Source organism: Oncorhynchus clarkii, chromosome 19 (genome assembly GCF_045791955.1).
Source record: "Oncorhynchus clarkii lewisi isolate Uvic-CL-2024 chromosome 19, UVic_Ocla_1.0, whole genome shotgun sequence".
In the NCBI taxonomy this organism is placed as follows: Eukaryota; Metazoa; Chordata; class Actinopteri; order Salmoniformes; family Salmonidae; genus Oncorhynchus; species Oncorhynchus clarkii.
Window position 1 is genome coordinate 1,023,834 of NC_092165.1, and position 12,536 is coordinate 1,036,369.

Genomic DNA, 12,536 nt, shown 5'->3' on the forward strand with positions numbered 1-12,536 from the left:
TTATGGGCAGGCATAAGCTACGGATAAACGAACACAATTGCATTTTATCGGACAGAGATACCGTGGCGAGATTCTGAGGTCCATTGTCGTGCCATTCATCACCTCATGTTTCAGCATGATAATGCACGGCCCCGTGACACAAGGTTCTGGACTACATTCCTGGAAACTGAAAATGTCCCAGTTCTTCCATGACCTGCATCCTCACCAGACACATCATCCACTGAGCATGTTTGGGATGCTCTGGATCAACGGGTAAAACGGCGTGTTCCAGTTCTCGCCAACATCCAGCAACTTCACACGGGTCTGAATACTTTCAGAAGGCTACAACCTTTATAGTGGAGTTACTGACACAATGAAACTGACTGGATACAACCTGGATACAACCTGACTGGATTCAACCTGACTGGGTACAACCTGACTGGGTACAACCTGACTGGGTACAACCTGTATAGTGGAGTTACTGACACAATGAAACTGACTGGATACAACCTGGATACAACCTGACTGGGTACAACCTGACTGGATACAACCTGACTGGATACAACCCGACTGGGTACAACCTGACTGGATACAAACTGACTGGATACAACCTGACTGGGTACAACCTGACTGGATACAACCTGACTGGGTACAACCTGACTGGGTACAACCTGACTGGATACAACCTGTATAGGGGAGTTACTGACACAATGGAACTGACTTGGTACAACCTGACTGGGTACAACCTGACTGGGTACAACCTGACTGGATACAACCTGTATAGGGGAGTTACTGACACAATGGAACTGACTTGGTACAACCTGACTGGGTACAACCTGACTGGATACAACCTGACTGGGTACAACCTGACTGGGTACAACCTGACTGGGTACAACCTGTATAGGGGAGTTACTGACACAATGGAACTGACTGGATACAACCTGACTGGGTGCAACCTGACTGGGTGCAACCTGACTGGATACAATCTGACTGGGTACAACCTGACTGGGTACAACCCGTATAGTGGAGTTACTGACTGGGTACAACCTGACTGGATACAACCTGACTGGATACAATCTGACTGGGTACAACCTGACTGGGTACAACCCGTATAGTGGAGTTACTGACTGGGTACAACCTGACTGGATACAATCTGACTGGGTACAACCTGACTGGATACAACCTGACTGGATACAATCTGACTGGGTACAACCTGACTGGGTACAACCTGACTGGGTACAACCTGACTGGATACAACCTGTATAGGGGAGTTACTGACACAATGGAACTGACTGGATACAACCTGACTGGGTGCAACCTGACTGGGTACAACCTGACTGGATACAATCTGACTGGGTACAACCTGACTGGGTACAACCTGTATAGTGGAGTTACTGACTGGACACAAACTAGCCATGTTCAAGACAACTCAGAACCTCCGAGTAAAGATGTGCTTACTTTTATTTCGCGTAGAGCTTCCTATTGATCCTCTGATCTCATCTTTCTTAAAGGGTTTCCAAGTTGAACATTTCAGAGTTTCCTAGTTCCAAGTTGCCTTGAACACAGCAACGGACACACTCTAATTTCTATGTTTAAAGAGTATCTTCAATGAAACAGAACAACAGTATCGGTATGTATTTAGGTTTATTAGATGTCTGTATTGGGAGAAACACACACACACACACACACACAGGTTGTCTTAACCCCAGTCAGGTAGGATGGCTGACATCCCCAGAGTTCTAACATGCAAAGCATTATGGGGCATCTTCCTGGGCATCTGAATCTGAGTCATTCATTAAGGCCTCCTCCTCCCCTCCTCCGGCGGTCCCCTCCTCTCCTCCGACGGTCTCCTCCTCTCCTCCAGCGGTCTCCTCCTCCTCCTCCTCTCCTGCAGCGGTCTCCTCCTCCTCTCCTCCGGCAGTCCCCTCCTCCTCCTCTCCTCCAGCGGTCCCCTCCTCCTCCTCTCCTCCTCCTGTTCTGTCCGTCCCTCGGGAAGAGAACTTCCTCATCTTGATGTTGGGAAGCTTCTTTAGATCGCCGCTCCACTCCCTGAAACCAACCAATCACAGATCAAAACCACGGAATCATCCAATCACAGCTCAGAACAATGGAATCATCCAATCACATCTCAGAACCATGGAATCATCCAATCACAGCTCAGAATCATGCAATCAGCCTAGGGGTCATGATAGGGGCTGTACCAAATGATTGATGTATTATAATAATTGATTATGTTGTATTAATAGAAGGGGAGGGGCTATAAGACCCCTTCCCCTTCTACATTTATAGGGTCCTGGACTACAGATGAACAATATATATATTCATGATAAAAGGTTTAATATTGTTCCACAGTTTATTTCTAGTCTCTGCCTCTTATAAAGAAAACGGTCTGAGAGACGTGTGACTGTGAGACAGAACTCTGCAGTGTAAGAGATGAGAGACTAGTCAGACACTCCACTATAAATCAACTTGGGGACATTTCCTGCTGAGCCTTTAGATAACACTGAAACGACTGTTTGTATAAGCTGCGGTGGCATGGGCTTGGTCTCATGAGTAGAAGGTAATGACGTAGGCAGTGACATCACTAAGATATATGACTGCAGGAATAATAAAACAACTCAAATCCTTTTCTATTTTGCAGAAATTACTCTGGAAACATGCATGTGCTATGTTCCCGTTGTCAACTTCTGTCTGCAATTGCATTAATAAAGGTTTTTTAAAGATATTGTCTGAACGCTAATTTCACCAATGAACCAATGATTGACAGGGAACAAGGAACGAACCACAACAGAATCAACCAATCAGGTGAGAGAATGTTTCAGAAGTAAATGTAACGAATAGAGCTGTTTTTCATGAATCATCACAGCTCTACTGGCAACAACCAATCAGATCACAGCTCTACTGACACAAACTAATCAGATTCCTGCTCTAGCCAGAGTTGGGTTGTCATTGGTCGTCTCACCTGAAGGTCTTGAGATGTTTAGAGTTGATGATGTCTGGAATCTCTGAGGAGAGAAGAGGAACACACTGTCAGGGTTCTGTGTGTGTGTGTGTGTCATTTTGTGTGTGTGTATGTGAGACTGACCGAAGCCGTTGCCATGGTACAGAGCGGTCTCTCTCTCTACAGTCTGTTTGATGACGGTCTCCCTGCTGCCATGGAGACGACCCTGACGACCTTTGATCCCGTTCACCAGCTCTATCTGGTCCAACTCCCCGTCAAACCTCTGCAGGTACCTACACACACACACAAACACACACACACACACACACACAAACATTTTAAACACTTTATTTGAATCCACCAATCACATGTACAAACAAAATATCCAAACATTTCAAAAGTCCCTGTCTGCATGTCCCTCGAGGGTACAGGAAACACCTCCTTCTCCAAGCAGCTAGGCTGCCCACGACAGCTGAACAGAGCAGTACCTAGCTAACTGCTTTGCCCTAGTCCCTCGAGGGTACAGGAAACACCTCCTTCTCCAAGCAGCTAGGCTGCCCACGACAGCTGAACAGAGCAGTACCTAGCTAACTGCTTTGCCCTAGTCCCTCGAGGGTACAGGAAACACCTCCTTCTCCAAGCAGCTAGGCTGCCCACGACAGCTGAACAGAGCAGTACCTAGCTAACTGCTTTGCCCTAGTCCCTCGAGGGTACAGGAAACACCTCCTTCTCCAAGCAGCTAGGCTGCCCACGACAGCTGAACAGAGCAGTACCTAGCTAACTGCTTTGCCCTAGTCCCTCGAGGGTACAGGAAACACCTCCTTCTCCAAGCAGCTAGGCTGCCCACGACAGCTGAAACAGAGCAGTAACCTAGCTAACTGCTTTGCCCTAGTCCCACGACAGCTGAACAGAGCAGTACCTAGCTAACTGCTTTGCCCTAGTCCCACGACAGCTGAAACAGAGCAGTAACCTAGCTAACTGCTTTGCCCTAGTCCCACTACAGCTGAAACAGAGCATTACCTAGCCAACTGCTTTGCCCTAGTCCCATGACAGCTGAAACAGAGCAGTAACCTAGCTAACTGCTTTGCCCTAGTCCCACGACAGCTGAACAGAGCAGTACCTAGCTAACTGCTTTGCCCTAGTCCCACGACAGCTGAAACAGAGCAGTAACCTAGCTAACTGCTTTGCCCTAGTCCCACTACAGCTGAAACAGAGCATTACCTAGCCAACTGCTTTGCCCTAGTCCCATGACAGCTGAAACAGAGCATTACCTAGCCAACTGCTTTGCCCTAGTCTCACGACAGCTGAAGAGAGCTGTACCTGGCCAACAGTATAGTAATACCTAGCTAAATGCTTGTGTTTCTAGCTCCAACAGTATAGTAATACCTAGCTAAATGCTTGTGTTTCTAGCTCCAACAGTATAGTAATACCTAGCTAAATGCTTGTGTTTCTAGCTCCAACAGTATAGTAATACCTAGCTAAATGCTTGTGTTTCTAGCTCCAACAGTATAGTAATACCTAGCTAAATGCAGGTGTTTCTAGCTCCAACAGTATAGTAATACCTAGCTAAATGCTTGTGCTTCCAGCTCCAACAGTAGGGTAGCCTAGTGGTTAGAGCGTTGGATTAGTAACCGAAAGGTTGCAAGTTCAAATCCCTGAGCTGACAAGGTACAAATCTGTCGTTCTGCCCCTGAACAGGCAGTTAACCCACTGTTCCCATTGAAAATAAGAATTTGTTCTTAACTGACTTGCCTAGTTAAATAAAAGTACAATAAAATACCTAGTTAAATGACCTCTCTATGTGACAGGCTCCCTGTTTGGTGAATATAGACACGGGTACTGACCTCTCTGTGATGTGACAGGCTCCCTGTTTGGTGAATATAGACACGGGTACTGACCTCTCTATGTGACAGGCTCCCTGTTGGTGAATATAGACACGGGTACTGACCTCTCTATGTGACAGGCTCCCTGTTTGGTGAATATAGACACGGGTACTGACCTCTCTATGTGACAGGCTCCCTGTTTGGTGAATATAGACACGGGTACTGACCTCTCTATGTGACAGGCTCCCTGTTTGGTGAATATAGACACGGGTACTGACCTCTCTATGTGACAGGCTCCCTGTTTGGTGAATATAGACACGGGTAATGACCTCTCTGTGATGTGACAGGCTCCCTGTTTGGTGAATATAGACACGGGTAATGACCTCTCTATGTGACAGGCTCCCTGTTTGGTGAATATAGACACGGGTACTGACCTCTCTATGTGACAGGCTCCCTGTTTGGTGAATATAGACACGGGTAATGACCTCTCTATGTGACAGGCTCCCTGTTTGGTGAATATAGACACGGGTACTGACCTCTCTATGTGACAGGCTCCCTGTTTGGTGAATATAGACACGGGTACTGACCTCTCTATGTGACAGGCTCCCTGTTTGGTGAATATAGACACGGGTACTGACCTCTCTATGTGACAGGCTCCCTGTTTGGTGAATATAGACACGGGTACTGACCTCTCTGTGATGTGACAGGCTCCCTGTTTGGCGAATATAGACACGGGTACTGACCTCTCTATGTGACAGGCTCCCTGTTTGGTGAATATAGACACGGGTACTGACCTCTCTATGTGACAGGCTCCCTGTTTGGTGAATATAGACACGGGTACTGACCTCTCTATGTGACAGGCTCCCTGTTTGGTGAATATAGACACGGGTACTGACCTCTCTATGTGACAGGCTCCCTGTTTGGTGAATATAGACATGGGTACTGACCTCTCTGTGATGTGACAGGCTCCCTGTTTGGTGAATATAGACACGGGTACTGACCTCTCTGTGATGTGACAGGCTCCCTGTTTGGTGAATATAGACACGGGTACTGACCTCTCTGTGATGTGACAGGCTCCCTGTTTGGTGAATATAGACACGGGTACTGACCTCTCTATGTGACAGGCTCCCTGTTTGGTGAATATAGACACGGGTACTGACCTCTCTATGTGACAGGCTCCCTGTTGGTGAATATAGACACGGGTACTGACCTCTCTATGTGACAGGCTCCCTGTTTGGTGAATATAGACACGGGTACTGACCTCTCTATGTGACAGGCTCCCTGTTTGGTGAATATAGACACGGGTAATGACCTCTCTATGTGACAGGCTCCCTGTTTGGTGAATATAGACACGGGTACTGACCTCTCTATGTGACAGGCTCCCTGTTTGGTGAATATAGACACGGGTAATGACCTCTCTATGTGACAGGCTCCCTGTTTGGTGAATATAGACACGGGTACTGACCTCTCTATGTGACAGGCTCCCTGTTTGGTGAATATAGACACGGGTACTGACCTCTCTATGTGACAGGCTCCCTGTTTGGTGAATATAGACACGGGTACTGACCTCTCTATGTGACAGGCTCCCTGTTTGGTGAATATAGACACGGGTACTGACCTCTCTGTGATGTGACAGGCTCCCTGTTTGGCGAATATAGACACGGGTACTGACCTCTCTATGTGACAGGCTCCCTGTTTGGTGAATATAGACACGGGTACTGACCTCTCTATGTGACAGGCTCCCTGTTTGGTGAATATAGACACGGGTACTGACCTCTCTATGTGACAGGCTCCCTGTTTGGTGAATATAGACACGGGTACTGACCTCTCTATGTGACAGGCTCCCTGTTTGGTGAATATAGACATGGGTACTGACCTCTCTGTGATGTGACAGGCTCCCTGTTTGGTGAATATAGACACGGGTACTGACCTCTCTGTGATGTGACAGGCTCCCTGTTTGGTGAATATAGACACGGGTACTGACCTCTCTGTGATGTGACAGGCTCCCTGTTTGGTGAATATAGACACGGGTACTGACCTCTCTGTGATGTGACAGGCTCCCTGTTTGGTGAATATAGACACGGGTACTGACCTCTCTATGATGTGACAGGCGTCCTGTTTGGTGAATATAGACACGGGTACTGACCTCTCTATGTGACAGGCGTCCTGTTTGGTGAATATAGACATGGGTACTGACCTCTCTATGTGACAGGCGTCCTGTTTGGTGAATATAGACACGGGTACTAACCTCTCTATGATGTGACAGGCGTCCTGTTTGGTGAACTCTGTCTTCTCAGAGTCCAGCTGGCTCTGAAACCACTGCAGCTTATCACCTACACACACCGACAATAGAAGGTAAGAGGGGGTACACCCTACCGTTGTACTCACCTAGCTATCTGAATATACTAACTACTGTGATATGTGGTTGTCCACCTAGCTATCTGAATATACTAACTACTGTGATTTGTGGTTGTCCACCTAGCTATCTGAATATACTAACTACTGTGATTTGTGGTTGTCCACCTAGCTATCTGAAGATGAATATACTAACTACTGTGATATGTGGTTGTCTCACCTAGCTATCTGAATATACTAACTACTGTGATATGTGGTTGTCCACCTAGCTATCTGAATATGAATATACTAACTACTGTGATATGTGGTTGTCCCACCTAGCTATCTGAATATACTAACTACTGTGATATGTGGTTGTCTCACCTAGCTATCTGAATATACTAACTACTGTGATATGTGGTTGTCCACCTAGCTATCTGAATATACTAACTACTGTGATATGTGGTTGTCTCACCTAGCTTTCTGAATATACTAACTACTGTGATATGTGGTTGTCCCACCTAGCTATCTGAATATACTAACTACTGTGATATGTGGTTGTCCACCTAGCTATCTGAAGATGAATATACTAACTACTGTGATTTGTGGTTGTCTCACCTAGCTTTCTGAAGATGAATATACTAACTACTGTGATATGTGGTTGTCTCACCTAGCTATCTGAATATACTAACTACTGTGATATGTGGTTGTCCACCTAGCTATCTGAATATACTAACTACTGTGATATGTGGTTGTCCACCTAGCTATCTGAAGATGAATATACTAGCTACTGTGATATGTGGTTGTCCACCTAGCTATCTGAATATACTAACTACTGTGATATGTGGTTGTCCACCTAGCTATCTGAAGATTAATATACTAACTACTGTGATATGTGGTTGTCTCACCTAGCTTTCTGAAGATGAATATACTAACTACTGTGATATGTGGTTGTCCGCCTAGCTATCTGAATATACTAACTACTGTGATATGTGGTTGTCCACCTAGCTATCTGAATATACTAACTACTGTGATATGTGGTTGTCCACCTAGCTATCTGAAGATTAATATACTAACTACTGTGATATGTGGTTGTCTCACCTAGCTTTCTGAAGATTAATATACTAACTACTGTGATATGTGGTTGTCCCACCTAGCTATCTGAATATGAATATACTAACTACTGTGATATGTGGTTGTCTCACCTAGCTATCTGAATATACTAACTACTGTGATATGTGGTTGTCCGCCTAGCTATCTGAATATACTAACTACTGTGATATGTGGTTGACAAGTAGGTTAAGAACAAAATCTTATTTAAAATGACGGCCAAAAGGCAAAAGACCTCCGTCGGGGACGGGGATTAAATATACAAATCAATAAAAACATAGGACAAAACATACATCACGACAAGAGAGACACCAGAGCACTACATAAAGAGAGACAACATAGAATGGTAGCAACACAACAACAACGTAGCAGCACAACATGACAACAACATGGTAGCAGCACAACATGACAACAACATGGTAGCAGCACAACAGGACAACAAAATGGTAGCAGCACAACATGACAACAACATGGTAGCAGCACAACATGACAACAACACGGTAGCAACACAACATGACAACAACATGTAGCAACACAACATGGTAGCAACACAACATGACAACAACATGATAGCAACACAACATGGTAGAAACACAACATGACAACAACATGGTAGCAACACAACATTACAACAACATGGTAGCAGCACAACATGGTTGCAACACAACATGCCACAACATGATAGCAACACAACAACATGGTAGCAACACAACATGGTAGCAACACAACATGGTAGCAACACAACATGCCACAACATGATAGCAACACAACAACATGGTAGAAACACAACATGACAACAACAAAGTAGCAACACAACATGACAACAACAAGGTAGCAGCACAACATGGTAACAACACAACATGGTAGCAACACAACATGACAACAACATGGTAGCAGCACAACATGACGACAACATGGTAGCAGCACAACATGACAACAACATGGTAGCAACACAACATGACTACAACATGGTAGCAGCACAACATGACAACAACATGGTAGCAGCACAACATGACAACAACATGGTAGCAGCACAACATGACAACAACATGGAAACAACACAACATGACAACAACATGGTAGCAACACAACATGACAACATGACAACATGGTAGCAGCACAACATGACAACATGGTAGCAGCACAACATGACAACATGGTAGCAGCACAACATGACAACATGGTAGCAGCACAACATGACAACATGGTAGCAGCACAACATGACAACATGGTAGCAGCACAACATGACAACATGGTAGCAGCACAAAAGGAAGAAGTAGAGACAACAATACATCATGCAAAGCAGCCACAACCATCAGTAAGAGGGTCCATGATTTAGTCTTTGAGGGAAGAGATTTTGTGTTAAACTCTCTACAACAAAACTTTCTCTGTGTTCAACAAGCTTTCTCTGCCCTTAACCTTGTTCTGAACACCTCCAAAACAACGGTCATGTGGTTTGGTAAGAAGAATGCCCCTCTCCCCACAGGTGTGATTACTACCTCTGAGAGTTTAGAGATTGAGGTAGTCACCTCATACAAGTACTTGGGAGTATGGCTAGACGGTACACTGTCCTTCTCTCAGCACATATCAAAGCTGCAGGCTAAAGTTAAATCTAGACTTGGTTTCCTCCATCGTAATCGCTCCTCTTTCACCTCAGCTGCCAAACTAACCCTGATTCAGATGACCATCCTACCCATGCTAGATTACGAAGACATCGTTTATAGATCGGCAGGTAAGGGTGCTCTCGAGTGGCTAGATGTTCTTTACCATTCAGCCATCAGATTTGCCACCAATGCTCCTTATAGGACACATCACTGCACTCTATACTCCTCTGTAAACTGGTCATCTCTGTATACCCGTCACAAGACCCACTGGTTGATACTTATTTATAAAACCCTCTGAGGCCTCACTCCCCCCTATCTGAGATATCTACTGCAGCCCTCATCCTCCACACAACACCCGTTCACTCCCCCTGTCTGAGATATCTACTGCAGCCCTCATCCTCCACATACAACACCTGTTCACTCCCCCTATCTGAGATATCTACTGCAGCCCTCATCCTCCACATACAACACCTGTTCACTCCCCCCTATCTGAGATATCTACTGCAGAGCTCATCCTCCACATACAACATCCGTTCTGCAAGTCACATTCTGTTAAAGGTCCCCAAAGCACACATCCCTGGGTCGCTCGTCTTTTCAGTTTGCTGCAGCTAGCGACTGGAACGAGCTGCAAAAAACACTCAAACCGGACAGTTTTATCTCAATCTCTTCATTCAAAGACTCAATCATGGAGAGCCCCCATCCCCGCAGGAGGCCTTTTGCCTTTTGGTAGGTCGTCATTGTAAATAAGAATTTGTTCCTAACTGACTTGCCTAGTTAAATAAAAAAAAATATGCATATAATTGGATGAGAGCGCTTCCTACTGCTTGTTGACGCAAATTGAGAAGAGTGTGGGGCCTAGGATCGAGCCTTGGGGTACTCCCTTGGTGACAGGCAGTGGCTGAGACAGCAGATGTTCAGTAACAGTCGTACAGTAACAATAGTAAAGTAACACAGTAATAGTAGTAACAGACTGTCAGACTCACCAATGCTGTTGAGACGAGTGGCCTTCTCACTCTTTTGTCTGGAGGCAGAGATACACACTTAACTTTATAAATATATAACAATATACAGGATTCTCTCTGTTCAAAACACAAACACAAACCATCTCCCTCCCTCCTTACCTCTCCTTCTTTCCCAGACGTATCTCCTGGCTGGCCAAGTAAGCAGCTTTCCTGCTATAGGGATGACACACCTTCTCTTTCTGAGTTGGTTTACCTTTCCCCGCCTTGGGCTACACACACACACACACGACTGTTAGAACACCGTCTTGCATTATTCTATACTGAACTAAAATATAAACGCAACATGTAAAGTGTTGGTACCATGTTTCATGAACTGAAATAAAATATCCTAGAAATGTCCATACGCAAGAAAGAGTATTTCCCAGTTAGTGAGTCTTTCTCCTTTGCCAAGATAATCCATCCAGCTGATAGGTGTGGCATATCAAGAAGCTGATTAAATGGCATGATCATTACACAGGTGCACCTTGTGCCGGGGACAATAAAAGGTCACTCTAAAATATGAAGTTTTGTCACACAACACCACAGATGTCTGAAGTTTTGAGGGAGCGTGTAATTCACATGCTGAAATTTCCTCCAGGGCTGTTGCCTGAGAATTTAATGTTCATTTCTCGACCATAAGCCGCCTCCAACGTCATGTTAGAGAATTTGGCAGTACGTCCAACCGGCATCACAACCGCAGACCACGTGTAACTACGCCAGACCACGTGTAACCACGCCAGCCCAGGACCTCCACATCCGAGTTCTTCACCTGTGAGATCGTCTGAGACCAGCCACCCGGACAGCTGATGAAACTGAGTAGTATTTCTGTCTGTAATAAAGGCTGGGCCTGGCTCCCCAGTGGGTGGAGCCCTCCCAGGCCCACCAATCGCTGTGCTCCTGCTCAGTCATGTGAAATACTTACTTAAAAGCTTAAGTAAAATAAGAGTGACGAAAATATTTAATAAATAAACTAAAGTAAAAAAAATAACAATACTGAGTCTATCTGCGGGGGTACAGGTTAGTCGAGGTAATATGTAGGTAGGGGTAAAGTGACTACGTAATAAACAGCGAGGAACAGCAGCGTAAAAAAATTTGTATTCAATGCAAATAGTGGGGGGGGGGGTAGAAGCTGTTAAGAAGCCGTAGGACCTGTTTTTTATTGAACTAGGCAAGTCCTAGACTTGGTGCTTGTGAAAGTCACGTGAGATCCATAGATTAGTGCCTAATTTATTTATTTCAATTGACTGATTTCCTTAAATTAACTAACTCATAAATCGTTGAAATTGTTGCATTTTGCGTTAATATTTTTTTGCAGTATACATTCACTAGGTTGTAAGAGCGCTATAACATTATATACATCTAGGTTTAGCTAAATCTATTTCTACACATCTAGATACATGTTAAGGATGTTAAATAATAAGTGTAATTTTACCATGTTTTAGTTGTATGTGCGAAGTTTGATCACCGGTTGAAAACACGTGTTCTGTATTGACAACTCCGGCGGATGCTGCTGGTCCGTCGGACAACACTGTCCGTCATTTCCTCCGGCGGCCGAAAGACAGGTTCCACAACCCGGAAGACAACAAGACCACGTTGTTTCCGAATCAAAACGTGTTGCGAACAGCAGAGTAACGTTACTGAGAGTAGCAGAGAGCAGACTGCCGAGAGAACAGCTTTGTAGCCTTAACTACTCGAACGTAAGTCCATCTTCATCTACACGTTTGCAATATGATAAACAACATTG

At 45.1% G+C, this 12,536-nt stretch overlaps 2 protein-coding genes across 3 annotated transcripts in view; one reads left to right on the forward strand and one right to left on the reverse strand.

The window, feature by feature from the left end:
• Positions 1-12,536, reverse strand: part of LOC139375501 (translation machinery associated 16 homolog) — a 12,965-nt gene continuing 429 nt past the window's right edge. Inside the window, exons 2-8 of the mRNA XM_071117332.1 lie at positions 10,913-11,022; positions 10,775-10,812; positions 6,992-7,076; positions 3,065-3,213; positions 2,942-2,984; positions 1,859-2,028; positions 1-17 (exon numbers count right to left, since the gene is read on the reverse strand). Coding sequence (XP_070973433.1) covers positions 1-17; positions 1,859-2,028; positions 2,942-2,984; positions 3,065-3,213; positions 6,992-7,076; positions 10,775-10,812; positions 10,913-11,022 — 612 coding nt within the window. The remainder of the gene's footprint in view (positions 18-1,858; positions 2,029-2,941; positions 2,985-3,064; positions 3,214-6,991; positions 7,077-10,774; positions 10,813-10,912; positions 11,023-12,536) is intronic.
• The window catches only part of LOC139374078 (H/ACA ribonucleoprotein complex non-core subunit NAF1-like), a 20,387-nt gene continuing 20,223 nt past the window's right edge, over positions 12,373-12,536 (forward strand). For both annotated transcript variants that reach the window (XM_071115062.1, XM_071115063.1), the window contains exon 1: positions 12,373-12,489. The gene's annotated coding sequence lies outside the window, so the exon portion shown is untranslated. The remainder of the gene's footprint in view (positions 12,490-12,536) is intronic.